Source organism: Mobula hypostoma, chromosome X1 (genome assembly GCF_963921235.1).
Source record: "Mobula hypostoma chromosome X1, sMobHyp1.1, whole genome shotgun sequence".
Taxonomy (NCBI): Eukaryota; Metazoa; Chordata; class Chondrichthyes; order Myliobatiformes; family Myliobatidae; genus Mobula; species Mobula hypostoma.
This window is the reverse complement of record NC_086128.1, coordinates 14,563,330-14,588,656: the sequence shown is the minus strand read 5'-3', so window position 1 is coordinate 14,588,656 and position 25,327 is coordinate 14,563,330. Positions and strand designations below refer to the sequence as shown.

Here is a 25,327-nt window from a genome sequence, read left to right as displayed (position 1 = left end):
TTTCACATAGAGCAATTGGAATTTTATACATTGGACTATAATAGCGTAATGGTGAAACTACCAGATTAGCATTCAGAGTTGCAAAACTACCAGTTTAGAGATACAAGATAAAACTCCACCATGGCAGTTGGAGACTTTTAATTCAAATAATTAAATAAATATTTTTTTTTGGGGGTGGGGTGGGGAAGCTGGTCTAAACCTATCTGGTTCACCAAAGTCTCTCAGGGAAATAAAATCTGCTATTCTTACCTAGCCTGGGCCTCTCTGTGACTCCAAATGAAAATTAAGCTGATGCTCCATCTGCCAACTTGTTGATACAAAAGGTCCTTCTTCAAAGAAGAGGTGGAGAGTTTATCTTGGCCAATGTGATTGACTTTTAACTTCCCCTCCCAGTCCAGGGACAATTACAAATGCAAAATAAATAAACAGTTTCTTTGAATGATTAAAAACAAAGGCTGGCCTACCTCGTTCACAGTCCTTGAGGTCTCAGAGCAATGTCCTTCCTGCAAGACCTTGATGGCCACTGGAATCTTTACGGACTCACCCTCAGGAATCCAGAAACCCTGGAAGCAGAAATCTCATAGATAATCAGGAATGGACCCACATCAACCCTGGATCTGGCTCAGCTCAGCACTAACTGGTGTCTCAGCTTTATCTCGATCTTCATCTCACCAAAGCTCTTTCTCGTGTATCATAAATTCTTCCCAATAAATAGCAACATATTTAAGTTAGTAAATGAATACCTGGTTTTATTCTAGCACCACTATCTGCTGACAGTATTTTATTCTATGGTGCCGTACTTAAAAGTTATTCAAACTAGGATCACGTTTTGTGGAGAGATTGCACTGCATTAGTGTGTGCCAGCTGAGGTTCAGTGGGTAGCACTCACTCCTCTAACTCAGCAGGTAACGGCTTTAAGACCCACTCCAGTATCTTGGGCGCAATAAAGCATTTTGGCATTCCAGTGCAATACCAAGGGAGTTCTGCACCCTCTCTCAGATAAAACATTAAACTGAGGGTCTCCCAAGTGGATACAAAAGATCCTATATAGTACTTTTGTTTGTCGGACTTTTCCTCAATATCTTGGCCAATATTTATTCCTTAACTGATATCATTAAAACTGATGATCTGGTCATTTTCACATCACAGTTTGTAAAGAGCATACTGTACACAAAAGTGGCTGCCACATACTCTACTTTACAATGGTGACTCCACTTTAAAAAATGCTTATGTACTTCAGGACATTCTGAAAGGTGCCACAAGTCTTTCTTTTTATAAATTCCAGTTCAGTGCACCACAATCAATCTCAGAATCAGTTCCAGTTTGATCATTTGACTGGGTCTGTTTAACAATAAGATACTAGTAGAGTGTGCCATCCCTGAAGAATTATTTTCCCCATTAATGGTGAGTTTTATGCTTTGATTCCATGTTGCAAATTTGCTTTTGTTACCGATGGCACACTAGCATAGCAGTTATGTTAATACATCGCTTTACGGTGCCAGGGTTTGATTCCCACCATTGTCTGTATGAATTTATACGTTCTTCCTGCGACTGTGTCAGTTTCTTCCGGGTGCTCTGGCTTCCCCCCACGTGGATAAGGGTTAGTGAGTCATGGGCATGCTATGTTGGCACTGGAAGTGTGGTGATACTTGCAGGCTGCCCAGCACATTCCTCACTGATTTGATTTGACGCAAACAACCCATTTCAGTGTGTGTTTTGCTGACATTTGTCAAATAAAGGAGGGGGAGGAGAAGATGTCGGCGTGACGCAGCGCGCACGGCCGCTCCGAAATGATATTGTATGTGTTAACTAAGAGCTGTGCACAATCCTGATTTGATGGAGACAGATGTGAGAAGTGCGAAGGAACACCTGGAGAAACTTCTGAAATGCCTGCTTTGCTGCCGCTGCTACTGTGCGATCGAGAATCTCCGGAGGGGAAGGCCCCAAATCCTCAGCTTTGCCTATTGCCTGTTGCTGGGGCTGGTGTTGAAGTGCTCGGCAGAGATGGTGCTCGGTGCTCAGTGTCGGAGGGCTGGTCGGACGCTCAAAGTTTTCGGACGGACTCAAGAGTCGGCTGTGGTCGGGTGTTTCCAGGGTGCTGCATCGGCAAGTTTGCGGCGCTGGAGGCTCATGGCAGGGAGAGAGTTTCTTCCTTCTACCGTCTGCGTGAGATGATGGGACTTTCAAGAGATTTTGAGACTTTTTTTTAACCGTGCCCATGGTCTGTTCTTCATCAAATTACGGTATTGCTTTGCACTATTGTAACTATATGTTATAATTATGTGGTTTTTGTCAGTATTTCAGTCAGTTTGTCTTGTGTTTCTGTGATATCATTCTGGAGGAACGTTGTATCATTTCTTAATGCATGCATTACTAAATGACAATAAAGGAGGACTGCGTGTCCTCATAATCTAATCTAAAACTAATCTAGATCTAAATCTCATCCTTTGGAACCAGCAAAGATTTTCATCCTTAAACAGCTTTTTGATTTTTGTTTCTGAATGCAAAACTGTCCATCACTGAAAATTATGACTTTAAACTCAGCTACAATGGCAGTTAAAATTCATCAGTCTTAAGTATCACAGGAATACCTCAGCAGAATGCAAAGACTCAAGAACAGCAAAATTGTAAATTTACCTTATCCTGTGGCAGTGACCCACACCCACTCACCTTGTACACTGTTCCAAATACTCCAGACCCCAAGACCTTTATTTTGCGCAGTTCCGTCTCTTTCAGAATCCGTGTGTTCACCTGATTGGGTGAGTCGGCAGTGGGATCGAGGGGATCCAACAGCTAATGAGAAAAAAGCAAAATCACAGATACAATGTATTATCCTAATGGTACTGGTGCTAAGTATGATTAATCTAATTTGATTACACATAGAAAAATCAAGGACTTTTCAGAAGATGTCTCAAACTGGACACTCTGGACACTTCCCATCTTGGACAACTTCTCACCTCTGTCTCCAGGTATCGCCGCATTGCCCTCTTTTTCCGAATGATCTGCCTTCTCCAGTAAACAACAGCCAGCAGCACCACAATTGTCACAGCCACCAGTCCTCCAACAATTCCTGCCACAATGTGAGGGATTTGTCTGCATTCAAAACAATACAAATCAAAGTGGGTTGTGTCCCCCACACTGCAGCACGTAGGTCATTCTTTTCCTTCCCAAAATAAGAAAGTATACATTATAGTCAGAAAAAGGATAGCTACATTCGAGCTTTAAAGGTCACTTCAGTTACATTGCAAAACAAATTTGCAAATTAGAATTTGAAAAATGGACTAAGGCCACACAGTTCAATGGCACACTGTACGGCATTCTAATGACAACACAGTCAAAGAGTTATAGAGCACTATAGCACTGAAACAGGCCCTTTGGCCCATCTAGTCTGTGCTAAAGTGGGCAATTTACTGCGTGTCAGCTAGCTATCATTAATGAAGAGGAGTGAATGTGAGAAGGAGAGAAGGCATGTGGAGAGAGAGAGAGAGAGCAGAGAGGGGAGGGAGTGTGAAGAAGGAGAGGGCACAGATAGAGAGCGAGAGGGAGTACAGAGAGGGACTGTACACTGGGAGAAGGAGCACGCGTGTGTGCATGCAAGCGCACATATATGTCCGCCACGGTGCAATCAGCAACTCCCTCTCTACAACGTTATTCCACGTTACGACAATCCCCGCCGCACACAGGAAATGCGTGAGGTGGAGAACTTTAATTCAGTTGATTAAATGTGTCCTTTAAAGCTCTGGGGAAAAGCCAAATGAAACAGAAGAAAAAAAAAACACAGGGAGCCTAATACACAGCAAACAAGACATAGGTGATCTAATAAATTGGAATTTCCTTACTGAAGGGGACAGAAAACTTTGCTGAAGAAATGTTGCTTGATCCAGAAACATCAGTTGCTTACCCCTTGTTGGGTGAGAACATTTGAATTGTCACAGCCAAGTAGTTTGGAGCCGTTCAGTGAGGCTGCTCCATTTCAGGTACAACCGTTACTGGGTCGGATACATTACAACCACCTCCCTCTTTCTGTGCCTAAATAATACTTAGCCCAGTGGTGCTATCAGCCATAGACAAATTTCTGCCCTATTGAGTCTTCTAATTGGAAAGGGAGCCAGCATTCGGTCCAGCTCTCTACAAAAACTACCAATTAGTCCCTGCACTCTTCCCATTGATTTATAACATTTAAGTAGATATTCCAGTGCCCTTTATTTTCTGACTTTACTATTAAATTCATCCATTTAATTTTTGGGTCTCTCTTCAGATTGCATTTATCTTCATAGTTTAGAGAACTAGGAATTATTCCTTTCACCCATCACCTCCCAGCTTCTTACTTCATCCCCCCCACCCACCTTCCCCCTCACCTGGTCTCACCTATCACCTGCCAGCTTGTACTCTTCCCCGCTCCCCACCTTCTTATTCTGGCTTTTGTCCCATTCCTTTCCCGTCTTGGCCCAAAACATTGCCTGTTTATTCTCCTCCAGAGATGCTGCCTGATCTGCTGAGTTCCTCTAGCATTTTCTGTGTGTTGATCATAGAACTAGGAATTATTTTTAGTTTTAAATCCTGGTTATGAAAAAATGTAATAATTCCACTAGTTGGCTCTCATTTTCATGTTTAAAATATGGTACCAATTATGACACAACCATTACCACAACCTATATTTCTGTAGCACCTTTCAAACAGTAAAACCAAGATGCTGTATTGGTGTGTCATCAAGCAAAAATTTATTAACATATTAAGATAGAGACAGAGGTGAAAGTACGCCGGTGCAAGCCAGTATTGTATTCAGGTGACAAAGTGCCAGTAAGTTCTGTTTGCAATATGACTAAATCAATTAAATATTTATTTTCACCTCTAGATATGAAAGGAGGGAAAAGAGGTAAAAGGGCATACGTGTTAAGGAAGAAAATTATTGAGCCTAGAAGTAGGGCAGCTGAAGAGATGGCTGCCAATAGCAGACAGATTAAAATTGGAGATCAATATTAGCCAGATCTTGAGGGGTGAAGGTTAGGTGGGGGGAGCTGGAGGGGATAATTGAAATAAAGAGGGGTGAGGCCAAAGAGGGATCCAAAAAGAAGGATGAGGGAAGCCAGGAGACTGTTAATGTTGGAACATGGAAAATGGTGGCCTCAGTGAAGGGAAAGATGTGTGCCTCTGTGCTAAATATAGCTCTAAGATTTAGGGTGAAGCGAGATCATGAAGAATTAAACTGCCTCATCTTTGTACAAGGATTCATTACAAAATATTCAGTCATGAACAATGCTTCACAAGTTCCTCTCAAATGCCCTGTAACTATCATCTGAGGAACATCTTGTCATAGGTTTTGCAGATACATTTCAGAATGGGAACAAGGCTCCGAGAAGTGGCGATTTTTCCACTGGCAGTGAAAAGATTTGAACCAGTCAGGCTGTAACAGGAGTGGTGAACAGTCATGATGTCTTCAGCAAAGCCATCTGTTTCATTCAATATTCAAAATGTTCAAGATTTCATACACGTGGTTAAGGATGGAGATGGTATTTGGCACTGTATATTGCACCATGAATGCTGCATTTAACTTCACACAATGGAGGAAGGAGAGAAGTCAAGCTTCCCCACAACTCTATTACATTCCACCAGATGAGTCAGAAGGCTGGGCTATTATCAAAGCAGTTCTGCAAAGGTGGTGCAACAGAGGAGGATCGGCTAATTAGCCTCATTCGTGCTTTCCTCTGGGAAGGTGACATTGCCTATTTCTTTAGCAGAAGGGCACCACAGTGCGAATGAAATATATACACATGCCATCCGCTGGGACCAGAGCATTTTGTAGCTCTGACTGGTGTGCAACCTTGACTGGTTGGCTTCAAGTTTCCAGGTTGATACCTGGTGCAATATAGCAATGTTTCCATCCTTAACCATTAATTCATACCCAACACTGCACTCTTTAAAAGGTACAAGTCATAGTCACGCTGTTAAGTGAAGCCGTAAGTACCTCACCTGTAAAGAACTCTCTGTTGTAATTGAAACTATGACTAGTGTGAATTCAGATTGACAAAAATGCAGTAAAATCCATTTTCCCCCCTCCAAGTTCTCCCCTTGGGAATGAGATTACCTAAAGCAACTCAGATCCAAGATCAAGTAGGGAGGTTGGTGAGGGGTACCTTGGTGCTCAATGCCATCTATGACAGTGCACCCTACAACTGAGCATCAGGACAGCCCCCACTGCAACCAAAATCTTGACCAAAATGTATTTAACAAAAGCAGAGGATTTCTTGAACAGGTGAGGTCTGACAGGAGGCGGAAACAACAGCCAAAGCAGGATGAAAATGCTGATGGGAATGAATGTTATCATGCAGCAATCAAAACAGTGCCCAATGAAAGCATTGATACAGACACACAGGGAGCATCACAACTCTGGGAAATGGGGCTGATGGTAGCAGATGATGTAACTGAGTGCTTGTTAATTTCAAAACAGAGTATTAAAAATAGATGGATATTTCTGATCAACAGGGATGGTACATAATGGGTGTTGTGACATGGAGTACAACATAAGGCTCCTACTAAGATCTTGTTCAGTTCTTCACATCCTGCAGACTACCTGAATTGTAGGCTGTGTCCCGCACAGTATCAGAATATGGGGAGTGGCCATAGAAGAGACTTTTCTTTTTCCACCCGGGTATAAGAACGGAAACTGAATAGCTAACCTGTGATTCAGGACCCTCCCCACTATCTAGAACATCTTCAGAAGGTAGTGCCTCACAGAAGTGGCATCCGTCAGTAAGGACCCTTAACATCTGGGATATGCTCTCTGTTCATTACTACCTTGAGGAAGGAGGTGAAGGAGTGTGAAGACCTACACTCGGTGTTTTAGAAACGGCTTCTTCCCCTCCACCGTCAGATTTATGAACTGTCCATGAACACATCCTCACTATTCCTTTTGTTTTGCCTTGTGTATTTTGTAATTTATAATAACTTTTTGTCTTTGCACTGTACTGCGCTGCAAAACACATTTCACTTCATATAGGACAGTGATAATAAACGTCATTCTGATTCTGCAGTTCGCCACTGATAGTGATCAGGTGTGCAAATCCCAACTGATTTCCAGCAATCCACTCCTCACTTCTCCCAAAAGCTTGATCTCAAATAGCAGATGTAGAATCCCAATTTTTATGTCAATTTACAACAGCTAACTGAATGCACAATCAGGGACTTAAGCTCCAGTTAGTGTTGGAATTTGATTCAGGTAAAGTAGTAAATCAGACAGTATAAGGCAATTCCTCTCCACCGTACACAGTCCTGGCAACTAAATTCAGAATGGAATTAACCACCAGGCATGAAAGCTTACTGACTCAAAAGGCCAACTGTTACTCTCCCCATAGGTGCAGCCTGATTTGCTGATTAGTTCTAGCCATCTCTGGTTTTATTTAATTCCACTAACTGCAGCTGAGCTGAATATTGGCGGGCACCTATAATGGAAAACCAAGGCCACTAACCCTGTATTGCAGTCTCACCCAAGTTGACTCTCTTGTAGCTCTGCCTTTTCCACCACACAAACCACCAGGCCGGGTGTGCTCACACAATTACTATTCAAAACAAAGGCAAAATTCTCTTGTTGGTTCTGTACCCCTTCTTGAAGCAGATCTCATATTGCAGTTGTATGTCACATGTCACAGCTGTAGTTCAAAGGGGCAGGTGGAGAGGATGTTACCTATTGTGTAATGCTTTGATGGGGGCCATCCAAGGATAGCGAGAGCAATCCAGCCCAGTAGGACCCTTACACCTGTATTTCAATCAGATAAAGAGAAAGGTGAAAATCATAAGGAGGCACACATGCAGTCGATTAACGGTACCTATGGACAACTTCACCACAATCCGCAGCATCGGGACCTCGGCACCTGGTTTCACAGCAATACAAAAATAACAAGTAAAACCACAAAGCAGTTCATAGCAAAGAAGTGACAACCTGGTTAGAAACACCAATTAAAATCCTGGGAGGATATATTCGGAGAACGGTGTTTGCACCAAGAATACGCTTTGCACTTAACAAGTCTCCCCCTCATGCATTACCCCTCTGTTGCTCATCAGAAAAAACTCAAAACTCTAGAACCTTCATCCGACTGGGAGGTGGGTGATCAGATTGTCTGCTCGAGAGAGATACACCAGAGGAGAGAACCATACAGCAGAGAAATAAGCTCCTTGGCCCACCTTATCTAGGCCAACAATGGTGCCCATCTATGCCAATGCCATTTGGCTGCAATAGACCCTTACCCCTTTACTCCTTTCCTATTCATGGGGCTGTCCAATGCCTTTTAAACATTGTAATGGTATCTGCCTCCTCCACTGCCTTTGGCAGCATGTTCCATATACCCATCACCATCTGTGTGGAAAACTTAATGCTGAGATCTCCTTTAACTTTCTCCCCTGTGCCCTCTAGCCCTAGACTCTTCTACCCTGGAAAAAAAGATGATAGTACCCTAACCCAACCTATCCAGTCTCTCCTTAAAACAACAACCCTCCATCACAGGCAACATCTTGGTGAATCTCGTCTGCACTCCCTCTGTTGTGACCGCATCCTTTCTACAGTACACAGTACTCCAAATGTGGTCTAATCAATATTAGATGCAGCTGCAACTTAACATAGCTTTGTTCACTCTCTGTTCCTAGGCTGGATAAGATCAGAACCCTTGTCCTCACTATACTGTGGCACAAACCCAAGGCAGCATTACTAATACACGCAGACTTCCGGTCTGCTGTGTCGTTAGCTTCAGGGGTTTGGTTCCTGCCAACATTGAGACTTTACACCCAACTCCCATAATGAATCCAGGTGGTTATCACTCACGCAGGAGCCTTAACACCCCAGTACTGCCCAATTCTTGAAATTAGGCCTGATTCCATCAACTCAATGTCCAACATAGACATTTCTGACAGGGGACCATTGTGTAATAATCCGATCTGGGCACAAGTCCTGGACAATGTCTAACCTTCTGGTGGAGGGTGGAATGGAGGTGGGTGAGCTTATTCAACAAAGAGGTTATGCTTCCTCTCTAAACTCATCATACGGGTTATGATTGTCCATAAAACGTAGCCCCCTTGCCACACCACCCTGCTCCTCTGTCACACTGAATTGTAAAAAAATGTTCATACCCATGGAATTATAACCTGTCACACTGGTACTCACCCCACAGAACCTGCCCCTATTCAACACTGTTCTCCAACAGAAGAGTGCAATGATATAAAAGCACACCACCTTTGAAGACTTAACCAGTCTGTGAATCCTTCCAGTACACACTGTTCTGCTAGGGAAAGGTGCAAAGAAACAAAAACAACAGCAATATTTGACAAATTTCAAAGGTTACTATTATCTGCACCCACCCCTGTGTGCAGTTCTCATGGCACGGTTTACATTCTTTGTTCTTGTCTGGATATTTGAAGATGAGACCTCTCTCTCCCTGGATTCCTTCAGGACACTTCTGCACACAGTTGGGTCCATCTTTATAATGAGCACACTGAAAGCAGTGAGCAGGTCCCTAAGAGAATGGAGAAATGGATGAAGTTTTGTCAGGCAAAACCACTATTTTGTTGGACAAATAACATCCTTTCACTCCTCTGCCCTCACTTCTCTGTAGTCAGCCTTTATTTTTCCAAAAACCTCAAAACTTTCTCCTTCTCTTGGTTTTCCTTTCTACCACAATCTAGGTTTCATACTAATTAATTGCAATTTACCTCATTAACTTTCCCAATCTTTTCAATCCAGGTAGCAGAGCAGATTGCAGGATTTTTGTTCAATTCCGCCGCTGTCTGTAAAGAATTTGTATGTTCCTCCCGTGACTGCATGAGTTTCCTCCGGGCGCTCCGGTTTCCTCCCACCATATTCCCAAGACATACAGGTTAGTAAGGGTTAGTAAGTTGTGGGCATGCTGTGTTTGCGCTGGACACTTGCGGGCTGCCCCCAGCACATCCTTGGACTGTGTTGGTCGTTGACACAAACAACACATTTCACTGTATGTTTCAATGTTACAATGTACATGTGACAAATAAGGCCACTTCCTCTTTGGCTAATATATCAAGGCTAACAGTTCAGATATCTACAGCTGTGCACTTGATAATGACTAGCTAGTGACGGGTACCAGAGGTTGCCCTTGTCCACATACCAAACTGAAGCCACACTTTGTTAGGACAGTGTTAACTACTTGTGTCCTTCCTGGAAGGTAACAATCAAAGAATAAAGCTATGGTCTGGGAAGAAGCCAATCATCATCCCTCTTTGCATTTATATGATTCTTTAATATAGTAAAAATATTCTGGGGACTTCACAAGAGCATTATCAGGGGATCTGGAGTTTGTGCAGGAAACTGGTGCTCAGGTTGAAAATCAGCCATGATATTACTGAATGATAGAGTGGGCACATCGGGCTATTGCAGATGGTCAAAACCTTGGTCAAGGAGGTGAGTTTTAAGGAGGATCTTAAGGGAGGAAAGAGAAGTGGAGAGGATCAGCAGAGCAAAACAACTGGAGGAATGGCTGCTTGTGGTAGACTTCTTAAATTTAACAGGCTAATGTGCTGGAGCACATTGGGGTTAAGATATAGGCAGTGTTGGAGCCTTTGACAAACATTAGGATAGATCAAGTCCCCAGGGCCAGACAAGATATACCCCAGGTTACTAAGGGAAGCAAGGAGAAGAGATTGCTGGGGCATTGCCAATGGTCTTAGTGGAGGTGGGAGGAGAAGATGGCAGCGCGCGCAGCTCTCCGGTAAAATGATATCGTATCCATTAAATAGGGGCCGTGGACAATTCAGATTTGATGGAGACAGACGTGAAAGCACAGAGGAACATCTGGAGAAATTTCTGAATTGCCGGTTCATTGCCGCTGTTACCGTGCGATCGAGAATCTTCCGATGGGAAGGCCCCAAAATCCCCGGCTTTGCCTGCTGCTGGCAACCGAGGCTGAGGTCGAAGCGTTCGGCAGAGATGGTGCTCGGTACTCGGTGTCGGAGGGCTGATCGGAGGTTCGAAGTTTTCGGACGACTCAGAGTCGGACTGTGGTCGGGCATGGCAGGGAGAGTTTTCTTCCTTCTCCCGTCTGTGTGAGATGTGGGACTTTCGAGAGACTTTGAACTTTTTTGCTGTGATCATGGCCTGTTCTTCATCAAGTTATGGTATGTTGCACTGTTGTAACTACATGTTATAATTATGTGGTTTTTGTGAGTTTTTCAGTCTTGGTCTGTCCTGTGTTTCTGTGATATCACACCAGAGGAATATTGTATCATTTCTTAATGCATGCATTACTAAATGACAATAAAAGAGGATTGTGTGTCCTCATAATCTAATCTCATCCTCACTAGCCACAGGAGTAGTACCAGAGATTGGAGAATGAAAAATGTTGTTCCATTGTTTGAGAAAAGTAATAGGGATAATTCTAGTAAATATAGACCAGTGAGCCTTATGTCAATGGTGAGCAAACTATTGGAGAGTGTTCTTAGGGACAGGATTTACAAGTATCTAGAGAAATTTAGTCTGATTAGGGATAGTCAGCATGGCTTTGTGAGGGGCAGATCCTACTGTGTATGACTGTTGGTACTTAATGTTTTGCACCTTGCTCCCTGAGAATGGCTGTTCCATTTGGCTGTGTTCATGGGTACTCATGCATAATTAAATGACAATTGAACTTGAACTTGAAATCATTAAGTCTGGAGAGGTGACATAGCCAGAAGAGAGAACATGGAGGAAGAGTGAAATAATAAGAAAATTTGTTTTGTTTTCAGTTACCTGAGATTGCATGTTAAGTCTTTCTGTGAATTAAGGTTAACTTTACCCTTCGGCATTTGGGGGTGAGCTGGTGCAGTACGGACCCCTCCACAAACCACCTGCCCAACCAGTAAAGTGGTGCCAAGTGCCAAGTAAGCTGTAAAATTCTACAATTTTCATTTGAATTGACGGAAATAAAATTGCAGCAGCCATGCTGTGTTGGAAGCTTGCTACGAGTGATACAATTAGCTTCCTACTGCCATTGCCTAAACACTGCAAACTGCAAAGCCCAAAACAAATAGCCTTATAAGAAGGGCAGGGTGCAAGACATCATTCAAAGAGACAGTAGCACGTTTGATAGACCATTTCAAAATGCAGTCACTGTCTGTCTTTATCTCTGCAGCTTCTTGAGATTTTCCCTCTAAGTTTGGCTGTGTCAAGCAGCTGGTATCTATCCTAGTCACTGGCACCTGCAGGAGTGGGTGCCACTTGATGGGAATTCTGCAGCCAGCTGTTGTACAGAAATTTGCAGATGTCTCCAGACAAGAAATGGTATCAATCTCCACCACACTTTCACAATCCAAAGGCGACTGAATATGGAATATGAAAACCAAAGCAAAAATTCTGTTCAGTTCTACTGCAAGTTTCCCCTTACCGTTCCATTGCAGGTGGGTCCTCCCTTGATCTTCTTGCACTCTGGGTGACATGGCATACACGTGGAGCCCTCAGCGTACTCTCGTTGCACTCTGTCGAGAGAACAGTGGTGTATATACTGATTCCGTAACACCGTTGATGCTGGATTTACACCTTTGATCTTCACATCCACCCATGAACTTATTGGTGATAAGCAAGCGGGTCAAAGGTTACCAGAGGCAGGCGGGAACACAGTGCTGAGGTTATAATCAAATCAGCCATGAGGTGATTATTGAATGACCGATGAGGTTCAAGAGGTGCAGTGGCTGACTCCTGCTCTTAATTCATATGTAACTATACAGTTGCAGTATCGGAATGGGTGAGTGCAGATCTGAATACTGGGTCACACTCCAGCAGCCTTGCATTCCTCTGCACAAGCCAGGGACCCTGCCTCAAACAACTTAGCCAACAGCCTTCTCCAACTGTTGCAAGCTAAGTTACAGATGTCTGGGGATGCCTGAGTCTTTTTGACTCAGTCGAATTTTCAGCACAGGAAGAAGCATTTCTCCTCCCACCCGACTACATCATTTCCCCTCTGTCACCATCTCCTATTTTTTTTCCTCCAGCTTCCTCCTAAACTTATCTCTGCTGTTCATGCCAGCCCCTCCCTGGTGTCACCTTTCAGATAAGACCGTGGCCCCATGTCCTGTTTCCAGTCATTCGGCTGAATGTTACAGACCCGTTCGAGTCTATCTGGAGGCCACTGGCCTCAGGTCCCGACACACCGGTTCACCTTCATCCAGCGCTCCCACTGAACAATGGATTCATTTATTCTTCAGCTCACTGCTGTTTGTGGATGTAAAGTTCCTTACATTACAACAGCTCCTGCAGTTGCAAATAATTCCTGGAATGTGAAGCCTTCTGGGACATTTGAGAAGGACGTTATCGTTAAAATTAAACTTGAAATGAGATGCTTTGCAGGTTGGGTTGGAGGAGTAGCAGACCTACTTCAGAGGTTTAGAGCAAATTGACAGGAAACTCTGACAAATGAGCAGGTGAAAATACTGATGAAACGTCTTTGACCTGAAACATTAACTGTTTCTTTTGCTGTAAATGCTGAGTATTTCCAGCATTTTCTTGTTTTACTTCAGATTTCCAGCATTTGCCAATTTTGAGCTAACTTACGCCTTCCAGAGGAATGTTTCACACCACTTACCAAATTAGATACGACTGTGGTATGCTTGAGGTAAAGCCTACAATCTAGTAGATGGAGGGGAGAGAGCAAGGAACAGGCATCGAGAGTAACAGTAATGTATTTCAGGAAGTGACTACCAATCATACAGTGAGTGTTACAGTCACTTACCCCTCCTGGAAATGGCAGTTTCTCACACAGGTTCCACCACGTCTATAGAAGGCACAGGATAAACACTGGCTTGGGCCTGGCCCCCAGCAACCATCACTGGAACACAAGGGATCACACACCTTCTTTTCTGCCCCTGTGGGGAAAAAAAACATCAGCACAAGCATGCAACAGATTTAATCCAGGATTAAACCTAGCTCAATTCTATGAAGCATCTTTAGCAAAGGGCACAGATATTGTTTTCTAAATTTAAGAATATCCTCAAGGCAATCAGAAGGCCAAAGGTGAAATGAGTGTCTATCTGAGGTATCTAGAAGAGTCATGACAAATTTCCAAAGGTCATCTGTGGGATCAGCAAAGAATCACACCTTCCAGAGGAATTTTTCACTCCTCTTACCAAATTAGAGGGACTTCACCACCAATTTCCCTCTCTCAGTTCCCTTCTGAAACTACCACAGCATCCAACTTGTGCCTCACCTGGAAATACAGAGTACCACAGGATTTGGGTTTAAGTCCAGAATAAGGCCATTGGCCCATCAAGTCTACTCCACCATTCAGTTGTGTCTGATGTTGTTTACAACCCCATTATCCCACCTTTAACCTCAATAACCCTTAACCCCTTTACCCATGAAGAACCAAAGAGGACCCCAGTAGGTGCTTCATCTTCATGAAATAGTGTGATATTGCTACACCCAATTTCCTCCCCAGCTCTCCCATACTCAATCAATTTGCCATTGTTTCCGGCATTAGCTGAATCTATTTGTACCTTTTCACAATTTAATGCTTCCATCTTTGTTTATAATGCTGCCTATCTTTGTGCCATCAGGACACTCCAAAGTTCAAAGTAAATTTATTATCAAAGTACATATATGTCACTATATACAACCCTAAGATTCATTTTCTTGTGGGCGTTCACAGTAAGTACAAAAAAACACAATGGAATCAATGAAAAACTGCACACAAGACAAACAAACAATATGCAGAAGACAACAAACTATGCAAATACAAAAAGTAAAAAGTACAACAAAATAATAATAATAATAATAATAAATAAATAAGCAATAAATATGGAGAACATGAGATGAAGAGTCTTTGAAAGTGAGTCCACAGTTTGTGGGAACAGTTCAGTGTAGGGTTGGGTGAGTGAAGTTATCCCCTTTGGTTCAAGATCCTCATGGTTGAGGAGTAATAACTGCTCCTGTACCTTCTTCCTGATGGCAGCAGCAAGAAGAGAGCACGACCTGGGTGGTGGGGGTCCCTGGTGATGGATGCTGCTTTGCTTAGGTACATAACTTCCTATCCCATGCAAATCATTTATAAATATGGTGAATAGTTATGGTAACAAAGCAGATCTTTATGGGCCATCATTGGTCACATCGTGCTAATGTGAGTAATAGATAAGTCTCTGTCTCTTGCCCTCAGCTAATTTCCCAGCCTGCTCAATAATGGACCTTCCATTCTATGAGCTTCAACTTTTAGTTGATTTCATCAAATGGCTTATGGAAAATCCATATCAGTGCCATCCATCAACATTCCCATCCACTGATTTAATAACCTCCACACAAAATGCAATCAGATTTGTGAAATGATCTATCCTTTTTAAATCTATGCTGTCCACCTTTGATCAGCTAAAATTTTTCAAGAGGTTCAGTCACTATCTTCACATGTAAGCACTAGGAATTTTCCAATCACTGGAAGGTTAACTGACCTCAGATTCCTGGTTTGCTTTTCTCATTTTTTCTATAAAGAAGAATAATACATACAAATTTTTAACCTAATAGGAGCAGTTTCCAAATAAAGAGAACTTTGAATGGTCATGCAATGTGCTCACCAAGGTCCTTTGAACCCTGGGTTGGGAATCATTTGATCCTGGGAGTTTATCATCTATTATCATTGTTATTGTGCTCAAATCCTATCCCTTGCCACCTAAACAACATTAATGGTGGTTGCCCTTCCAACTCTGGAATTCTCTCCCAAAATCTCTGCAACTCTCTTCCATCCTTTCCATCTCTCTGTAAAACCTACCCTTTTGACCAAGTTTTTAATGGCCTGACCACATACATGGCTGGGTGTCAAAATTCATCAGATTATTGCTCCTGTGAGAAGGTATAGAGAAAGGCAGTAGAGTAAATGCAAGTTGTTGAGCTGTGGAGAGAATGCTGTCCCCCACCACCACCACCCTGCATTACCCACTGACCACACCCCGTGATCACTCCCGCTATCCCAAGCTCACTCACGGCAGATTCTCCCTTGCTTGTTTTCCTTGATGATGGGGGGAGGGGGGGAAGTCTTCAGGCGATACAGCACTGTCCAATTCAGTGTGTTGTAGTAGCAGAGCTGCTTATTGTAGGCCACATACACCTTCCCAGCGCCAATTTCCTTCAGTGATTGAAACCCAAGAGACGTCACATTCTGCAGCTTCATGATCATCAAGGACAAGCCGCGGCTAGAAAAGACACCAGGGAGTCGAGTGAGAAGTCAGGAGCTCTGGTCTGGTCGCTCCCCACTTAAGTTTGCCCATCGCTTCCCCCGGTACTCACAATAAAACACTGTGACCAGCAACTGACTGTGGAGGGAGTCCTACATTCCACTACACTGATGCATTGGAGCTTTTGCCAAGCCCTCGTGGGCCCGTTCCCACAGTACCTCAGGGCAGGAAACGTAACAAGACTACAGTATCTCGTCTCACCTCCCTGCCTCGTCACCCTGAGCTGCAGTGGTTGAGGTTCAATTCCAGTTGCTGTCTGTAAGGAGTTCTCCCTGTGACTACTTGAACTTCCTCCCACGCCCGAGTTGGTATTAGTTGGCTGTGGGTACCAGAAGCATGGTGACACTTGTGGGCACTAAGACATCCTCGGACTGTGTTGGTCATCAACACAAATGATGCGTTTCACTGTATGTTTCAATGTACATGTGATAAATAAAGCTCATCTGTTTCATTATCTCTTCTAATGGCCCTGGATTAGAGGGTTACTATAATCCACATAAACCAGTACTTTGCCCAACAATCTGCTCTTCACTTTCTGAAAGTGAGCACGGGGAAGAAGGACGGCAGTGAGGAGGAGGAAGGGGGTGGCCTGAGTGAAGGGACATACGTCCAGAGCCCACCTGATTCTAACCCGATTTCCACAAACGACGAGCTGTCACGCTGTTTGTAAATGACACGCCACCCTCCCCTCCGCCACCCACAACCAACAGTCGGCACAGCACTGCACTTCTCATGCACAGCTTCTGAGAGTGCTTACTTGTAAAGTGTCCTTCCCCCAATAGTAGTTAGATTGGAAAAGACACTGAAATTCTCCAGGCTTTCTGGCCAGGACTGGATATTCAAGTAACCTGAAAATGGGAAGAACACATTAAGTGATTTGAAATACCAATCAACTGGTCATACTCTCAAACACCAGTCTAGATTCAATACGTTTCTGCCTTAAATCGTTCCAAATAGCCTATAGTGCAAGGGTCTTTCGTTAAGCCCTCTTTTAATGCTTGCTTGAGAATACACTCTCCTGTCAGTATCCAGGAAAGACATAGACAGGAAAGGCATGTGGGTGAATGTTACCTTTGCCACCACTCTGCACCTTTATCTGCTTTGGAGGCCTAATGCACTCACTCAGCAGCCCTTTGGGCCTGTGGCTGGAATGAGCCTCACTGTGTCAGTACTAACGTTCAGTCAGTCAGGCCTGTGTACTGGCAGAAGCTGTAACACTATCAGAGCAGTACAACTGGAGCAGGTTACAAAGGCGGCACTTAAACACTGCAGACCCTTGCTTAATCTAAGGAAAAGCAACATACAATCATATCATGAACTCCACATCCTTTAGGCCAGTACCAGAATGGGCTTGGGCTTGAGGTAAAGCAGATACGGATAGCAATTTTTTTTTACAGCCCCCAGGCAGATCCCCTCAACAAAGTAATCTAGAACAGCTTTGAACCTGAAGAGTCACCTTAGCTTAAGATTGAGCTACTAGGTCCCACGCCAGAATTTTAACCATCTTTTTAAGGTGCCTACCTGTTATCTCCTGAACAGTTTGAAATACCTTCAGCTTTTCTGGATCCAGACGTGCAGTTTTGTGGTACGGGTCCCTAAAACCAGGCAAAAAGGCAGGGGAAAATTCAGTTGGAAAACTAAAGATTTGTCCAGCTCTTAAAAATCTAATTCAACAGCAAAAATACTTGGGAAGAAGTCTCAAAACACTGGGATAATTACATATTGAAGCAACCCCCTGCTGTCAAATCTCAAATATATAAAAAAACACTTTTGAACACTGTATTCAAACAAATTGAAAGCTTGGAGGAAGAAGGTAGTTCTCAACTGATTTTAATTGATGCTTCAATGAGAGTTGAAAATGGTTCATCGTCAGGAGGTGTCACTCCAAAGAGCTACTCAAATAACTTGGTTGATAAGAGACAAACCAAAGACCTTGGGTTTGACTTCAGCCAGATCAGTGGTTGGATGGTTACAAATGACCTGGTTGTTTTAGGACACAATCAGAGTATTACATCCAATTCTGGTCACATCTTTCAGGAAGGATGTGAGGTTCCTCGAAAGGGCATGGAGGAGGTTCACTGCAATGGTTCCGGGGGACACTGGTTCAAAGTGAAATAAGGACATGAGAAAAATCTTCTTGTTTATGCTAAGTCTGGTTATGGTTTGGAAACAGAGTCAATCACAGCTTTCAAAGGGGAATCAGTAAGACACTGAAGGAAGGATAATTCATAAGGCTACTGGGAATGGGACTGATTGCAAGACTTTACAAGGAGTTGATGTGGACTCCTTGCTGAACAATTCTGTGATTGTAACTTAAAGACAACAGGAGGGTACATTGCTGGGAGATGTGATTTAGTGAGAGAAACACTCTCATATTTACCATTCAGCTCTCCTCCACAACATCCACTGACCAAGCTGAAAAAGTTACCATGGTCCCAGCTCCTTGAAAATGACAAACTTGAACCAAGATTTGCACAGGATGGTCTTGCAATCTTTTTTTTTTACACCCCTATCACTGTGCATTCCCCAAGCCACAGCATGTACTTCCTTCACAAACAAGAGAAAATCTGCAGATGCTGGAAATCCAGGCAACACACACAAAATGATGGAGCAACTCAGCAGGTCAGGCAGCATCTATGAAAAGAGTACAGTCAATGTTTCGGGCTGAGACACCTCAGCAGGACTGGAGAGTACTTTGACTCCTCATCCTTTTTTCTCCAGTCCTGATGAAGGATCTCAGCCTGAGATGTTGACTGTACTCTTTTCATAGATGCTGCCTGACCTGCTGAGTTGCTCCAGCATTTTGTGTGTGTTACATGTACTTCCCCTACATGACTGAGACTGATGATGCACACAAGCAAGGCCGCATGCCTCTCCATCACCAGGGTTACACAGTGTTCTCAGTATTACACTTCCAGTCATTTCGATCCAAAGGAATGTCAGTGCTTCTTACCCCTTGATCCCCGTGATGAGGAAATCAAGGTTGCCAGTGATCTTGGTGCAGTTGATGAACTTGTCGATGTTTTTTGAATCCACAGTCTGATATCGATTGCCAGCCCCAGTGCCTTCGCATGCTGTGCAAACAAGGAAGCAGAAGGGACATTTGAGGAAATGTACTGGGTGGAGGTCCTCTACGAACCAATGCCCTCTGGAGTCTGGAAGTCAGCTCACTAAGTGGCAATACTTAGTATTGCGGACAGCAGCACAAGGTTTGTGTTGCTCTTAACCAGCAGACACCAGCGTGTCCAAAATTCCCTGAAGACTTGTTCCACTTCAGAGACTTGTGTACACACAAGGCTGTCACATGTGCAGTGCTGCTGTATTGGAGGTTCTAGCTTCTGAATAAGATATGAAATGGTAACATTGCACCCTTTCCGAAATGTAGTATCGAGGACAAGCATGGGAGCTCTCTCCAATGTTTATCCCTCAATCAAATCTCTGAAACAGATTATCTGAGGCTAATCCAATTGCTGCTTCTGGGAGTTTGCCGCCCACAGAATGGATATCTTGCAATTATAACCAGACTTAGAAGGTACTCTATCAGATTTGAAGAATCTGGGTCATTTCAAGGCCATAAAAAGTGCTATTGAAATGCAAGTTCTCTTCCCTTCAAATCTTTAACTCCCAAGTTAATTATCCCAACCAAAGCAGTAATCACTTGTTAAAAATATCCACAAAGTGTCTGTCAGGGCTTTTATTATGTATCCACCTGTAAGAGTGCATCAAGCAAAGAGACAGCAAAGGGTAAAATGCCAAAAAAAAGAGAATGAAGTCTGCCCATCAATTAAAGTACCATTGATGGTTGTTTACATGTGTGTAGAAAATGGATGCTGCATGGTCCAACTTGCAGTGCCCTCTCCAACCTGAAGGTGGTGCTGCAGCAATAACGTCAGTAAACTCCATGCATTTTGCGAAATGATGTTCAAGGGGGCCCTCTCACTTAGCTCACCTCCAGCTTTCAGTGTTATTTATAGTGTATCTAAACTGCACTGTTTGTACTAACTTCTTTTTGTGTATTAATATCTCTTGTAAAGTTATATTGCAACAATTAGTGCCTACATGGTTTACCTTTTGTGTACTAATTCAATAAAAAGATTTAAAAAGAAAGAAAGAATTATAGTGGATGCTTCTGTCAGAGCGTATCATTCAGATATGCTAGGAAATCCTGAGCAAAGGTATAAACAACTGGGTCCTGAATGTAGCCAATGGCATAGAGTGGTTACAGATATATGAAACTATTTTGCCTATCATCGACCATCGATTCAGGGAGAATCTGAAGCGTCACAACATCTAATTAATTCTTACACGGAGTGCAGCATTGGTGGCTGCCACCTCTAATCTCAAATCCTTTTGTTGACTTCATGAAGAATCTCTGGCATCAATGTGGAATTTATCTTTCATCAGTTTGAAACTCTGATATTACAAAATTATTTCCCAACCCTGATATCTTTCCAAGTTACATACTGTGTATTGTCTATATTGTTCACTAATGGATCTGCTTCTAGATCAGACCCTTGCAAGGCTGATTTCTTCCAGTAATCCCACCTGGAGATAGCCTTAGAGATCCGAATGTTTTTCTTGTGACAAAATGGTCAGAACAGGGACATATTAGGGTGAATGTCCCTGTTCTGACTATTTTGTCACAAGAAAAACATTTGGATCTCTAGAGCAGGGGTTTCAGTCCTAAATCCAGAATTCAGGGGTTCCCAACCTGGGGCCCAGAGACCCTTCGGTTAATTGTAGGGGTCCATGACAAAATAAAAGGTTGGGAACCCCTGCTCTAGATGTTTAAGACCATAAGACCGTAAGATATGGGAGCAGAATTAGGCCATTTGGCCCATCGAGTCTGCTCTGCCATTTCATCATGGCTGATCCAATTTCCCTCTCAGCCCCAATCTCCTACTTTCTCCCCATATCTCTTCATAGAAACACAGAAAACCTACAGCACAATACAGGCCCTTCAGCCCACAATGCTGTACCGAACATGTACCTACTTCAGAAATTACCTAGGGTTACCCATAGCCCTCTATTTTTCTGAGCTCCATTTACCTATCCAGGAGCCTCTTAAAAGACTCTATCGTATCTGCCTCCACCACTGTCGCTGGCAGCCAATTCCACACACTCACCACTCTCTGCATAATAAAAAAAACTTACCCCTGACATCTCCTCTGTACCTGTTCCAAGCACCTTAAATTGTGTCCTCTTGTGCTAGCCATTTTAGCCCTGGCAAAAAGCCTCTGACTACCCACACGATCAATGCCTCTCATCTCAATGTCCCGTTGTAACCTCTGACAGTCCTCCACACTACCCACAACACTCCCAACCTTTGTGTCATCAGCAAATTTACTAACCCATCCTTCCACTTCCTCATCCAGGTCATTTATAAAAATTACAAAGAGAAGGGGTCCCAGAACAGATCCCTGAGGCACACCACTGGTCACCGACCTCCATGCAGAATATGACCCGTCTACAACCACTCTTTGCCTTCTGTGGGCAAGCCAGTTCTGGATCCACAAAGCAAGGTCCCCTTGGATCCCATGCCTCCTTACTTTCTCAATAAGCCTTGCATGGGGTACCTTATCAATGCCTTGTTGAAATCCATATACACTACATCTACAGCTCTACCTTCATCAATGTGTTTAGTCACATCCTCAAAAAATTCAGTCAGGCTCGTAAGGTTCATGCCCTGACTAATCAAGAATCTATTAACCTCTGCCTTAAATATACCCAATGACTTGGTCTCCACAACTGTCTGTCTGTGGGAACGAATTCCACAGCTTCACCACTCTCTGGCTAAAGAAATTCCTCCTCAACTCCATTCTAAAAGGATGCCCCTCTATTCTGAGGCTGTGTCCCTCTGGTCTTAAGACTCCCCCACCAGAGGAAACATCCTCTCCACATCCACTCAGTTGAGACCCTTCAATGTTTGATAGGTTTCAATGAGGTCACCCCTCATTCTTCTGAATTCCAGTGAGTAGAGGCCCAGAACTATCAAATGCTCCTCATATGACAAACCTTTCAATCTCGGATTCACTTTCATTAGTAGGTTTGTGTCACATATCAGAAGGCAAAACAGCTTGCATTTTATGAGTGCTTTAATATGGCTAAAATGAGGCTCCAGGCTCTTAAAATGTACAGAACACTGAGGCATGATACAGCCCGAAGACGTCACAATACTATGAACAGTAACAGGATTCAGCCAAGTTGTTGAAGCAGATATATAAGTTAACAAAATTGCTAAAGCTAGACTGGAAACTGAAAAACATTACAATTAAACATTTTGATCATGGCAAAGCAAGCCAGTAGTTTTGGGCAAACACGAGGAAATCTGCAGATGCTAGAATTTCAAGCAACACACTTAAAAGTTTTGGCAACACACATCAAAGTTGCTGGTGAACGCAGCAGGCCAGGCAGCATCTCTAGGAAGAGGTACAGTCGACGTTTCAGGCCGAGACCCTTCGTCAGGACTAACTGAAGGAAGAATTAGTAAGAGATTACCTCTTCCTTCAGTTAGTCCTGATGAAGGGTCTCAGCCTGAAACGTCGACTGTACCTCTTCCTAGAGATGCTGCCTGGCCTGCTGCGTTCACCAGCAACTTTGATGTGTGTTGCTTGAATTTCCAGCATCTGCAAAATTCCTCTTGTTTGCGTTAAAAGTTTTGGGACTGGTTTGGTAATTTTTAACAATGTTTTTAAATATTACAATGCAATATTATCATTAATTCAGCACAACCTCTCTGCAATTGTCCCATATGTAATACAGGTTGAGAACAATGATTTAAGCCCGCTAAGACTTTGAGGATTGCGCCTTGTGTCTAACTGCTTTCTGGAATGCAACTGATATTTACATAAAGTTCCAGAAAAATAGTCTTTGGATAAACCTTGTTAGAGTTCCCAGAGTTTCATATGCATTTGTCGGCACACTTTGCAAATAATATTTGTAAAATATCCATTCACAGGATGTAGGTGTTACTAGCAGTGCCAGTATTTATTGTTCCTTCTGAATTTCTCTGAACAGAGAAGGCAGTTAATAGTCAAGATAGTTGGATCTAAAGACAGACATAGACCAGACTAGGTAAGAACTTGGCAAATTTCCTCCCATTTAGAACATTAGCAAATGGATTTCGTAGGATGCAAAGAATCCATATCGAACATTGCATTCTCGAGTAATCATTGCCCCATTTTTCCAAATGTAAACATCAAAATTAGGTTAAACAGCAAACACTAATCTCTTATCTTGTTTCTAAGCATCTAAGTCCACTCCTGAGGTTATAATACTCATGGCCTCCCTCATCTCCAGCACGAACAGTCCGTGCCCAGTTCTATAATACAACTCTGTCTTTCTCATCAATCCTTGGATTAGCAGTGTCTCTCTGCCAATCCTAGAATGGCATCCATCCTGATTATTCTTTCCCATAACTGCGAAGAATGGTGAGTCAGTCAATTTTCTTCCTTCCACCCAACATCATATTCCTAGCTTTGTAGTATTGTACAGATGCCAACTTTGAAGAAGTTTTTTTCTCCTCTCTTTCACTGGGTGCAGAGGAGATTTACTAGGACGCTGCCTGGATGCATGTCTTATGAAGAAAGGTTAAGCAAGCTAGGTCGTTCCTCTTTGGAGCAAAGGAGGATAAGAGGTGACCTGATAGAGATGTACAAGATGATAAGAGGCATAAACTGAGTGGACATCTAGAGACCTTTCCCCAGGCTGGAAATGGCTAATACGAGGGGGCATAAGTTTAAGGTGTTTGAAGGAACATATAGAGTAGGCTTCAGAGGTAAGATTTTTATACAAAAAGTGGTTGTATGAAAGAAAAATGCAGGGCTATGTGGGAGGAAAGGGTTCGATTTATCGTGAAGTAGGTTAAAAGGTTGGCACACCATTGTGAGCTGAGGGGCCTGTACTGTGCTGTAATGTTCGATGTTCTACGCTCCTCTCCATGTCCACCCCACCATGACACCCCATAATCTCTTATATTTCAATCTAGTCCCTTCTTACACTTCTAAACTCTGGTACAAACCTGGCTTCTCTATAACCTTTCCTCACAAGACAATCTGTTCATTTTTGGCTGCATGCTGACCTTAAGAACCATTATCTGTATTGACAGCAGACTTGAAAAAAATACAAATAGTACCCCATATGGTAATACTTTTCTTACAAAATAGTTTGACATGGCTTCTGGCAAAACCCAATAACTCTTCAGAAAGAAGAATTAGGACCTAGCTGGCCCCAACTGAAGGCTGGACCCCTCAATGCAGTTAGTGAACAGCAGCCTAACAAGACTCTACTTATTTTTTTCATTGGAAATGCAAATGCAACGTTTAACTGAGTGGTGTACTGGGCCATTTCAGAGTCAGCCAATATCTGGTGAGCCTGAGTCACATACAGATTTGTCTTGGTAAGAGTGGCAAATCTCCTCACCGGATTTACAACAATCTAGTAATTTTGTGATCATCAAGTAATTCAGGATTAATATCTGAATTTTGTGTCTGGATGCATAACGCTTTCAAAGTTCAAGATAAATTTATTATCAAAGTGCATATGTCACTACATACTACTCTGAGATTCGTTCATAATGCAACTGCTCTGCACATGGCTGCAAGAAACTGCAGAGAGATGTGGACACAGCTCAGCACGTTGCAGGAACCAGCCTCCCCTCTATAAACTCAGTCTGTACTACTCACTGTCTCAGTAAAGCAGCCAGCATAATCAAAGATCTCAAACACCCCAGACATTCTCTAGTCTCCCCTCCCCCACCAGGCACACGATACAAAAGCCTGAAAACATGTACCACCAGGCTCACGGGCAGCTTCCACCCCACTGTTATCAGACTCTTGAACTGACCTCTGATACGATAAGATAGGCTCTTAGCCTCATAATCTACCTCGTTATGATCTTACACTTTATTGTCTACCTGCACTGCACTCTTTCGGTAGTTTTTACACCTTATTCTGTATTGTTATTGTTTTACCTCATTCTACCTCAATGCACTGTGTAATGATTTGATTTGTAGAAACAGATTGCAGGACAAGATTTTCACTGTATCTTGGTACATGGGACAATAATAAACCAACACCAATACCCAATTCCACGCATGCCATTGTGGGATTTGAACTCAAGTCTCTAT

General features: G+C 43.1%; 1 protein-coding gene across 1 annotated transcript in view; it reads right to left on the bottom strand.

Annotated features, from left to right (window-relative positions):
- Positions 1 to 25,327, bottom strand: part of LOC134340405 (receptor tyrosine-protein kinase erbB-4-like) — a 138,693-nt gene that overhangs the window by 24,142 nt on the left and 89,224 nt on the right. The window contains exons 10-20 of the mRNA XM_063037587.1: positions 19,154 to 19,274; positions 17,722 to 17,795; positions 16,958 to 17,048; positions 15,950 to 16,158; positions 13,716 to 13,848; positions 12,375 to 12,465; positions 9,346 to 9,500; positions 7,682 to 7,753; positions 2,958 to 3,093; positions 2,671 to 2,793; positions 465 to 563 (exon numbers count right to left, since the gene is read on the bottom strand). Of these exons, the coding sequence (XP_062893657.1) occupies positions 465 to 563; positions 2,671 to 2,793; positions 2,958 to 3,093; positions 7,682 to 7,753; positions 9,346 to 9,500; positions 12,375 to 12,465; positions 13,716 to 13,848; positions 15,950 to 16,158; positions 16,958 to 17,048; positions 17,722 to 17,795; positions 19,154 to 19,274 (1,304 nt within the window). The remainder of the gene's footprint in view (positions 1 to 464; positions 564 to 2,670; positions 2,794 to 2,957; positions 3,094 to 7,681; positions 7,754 to 9,345; positions 9,501 to 12,374; positions 12,466 to 13,715; positions 13,849 to 15,949; positions 16,159 to 16,957; positions 17,049 to 17,721; positions 17,796 to 19,153; positions 19,275 to 25,327) is intronic.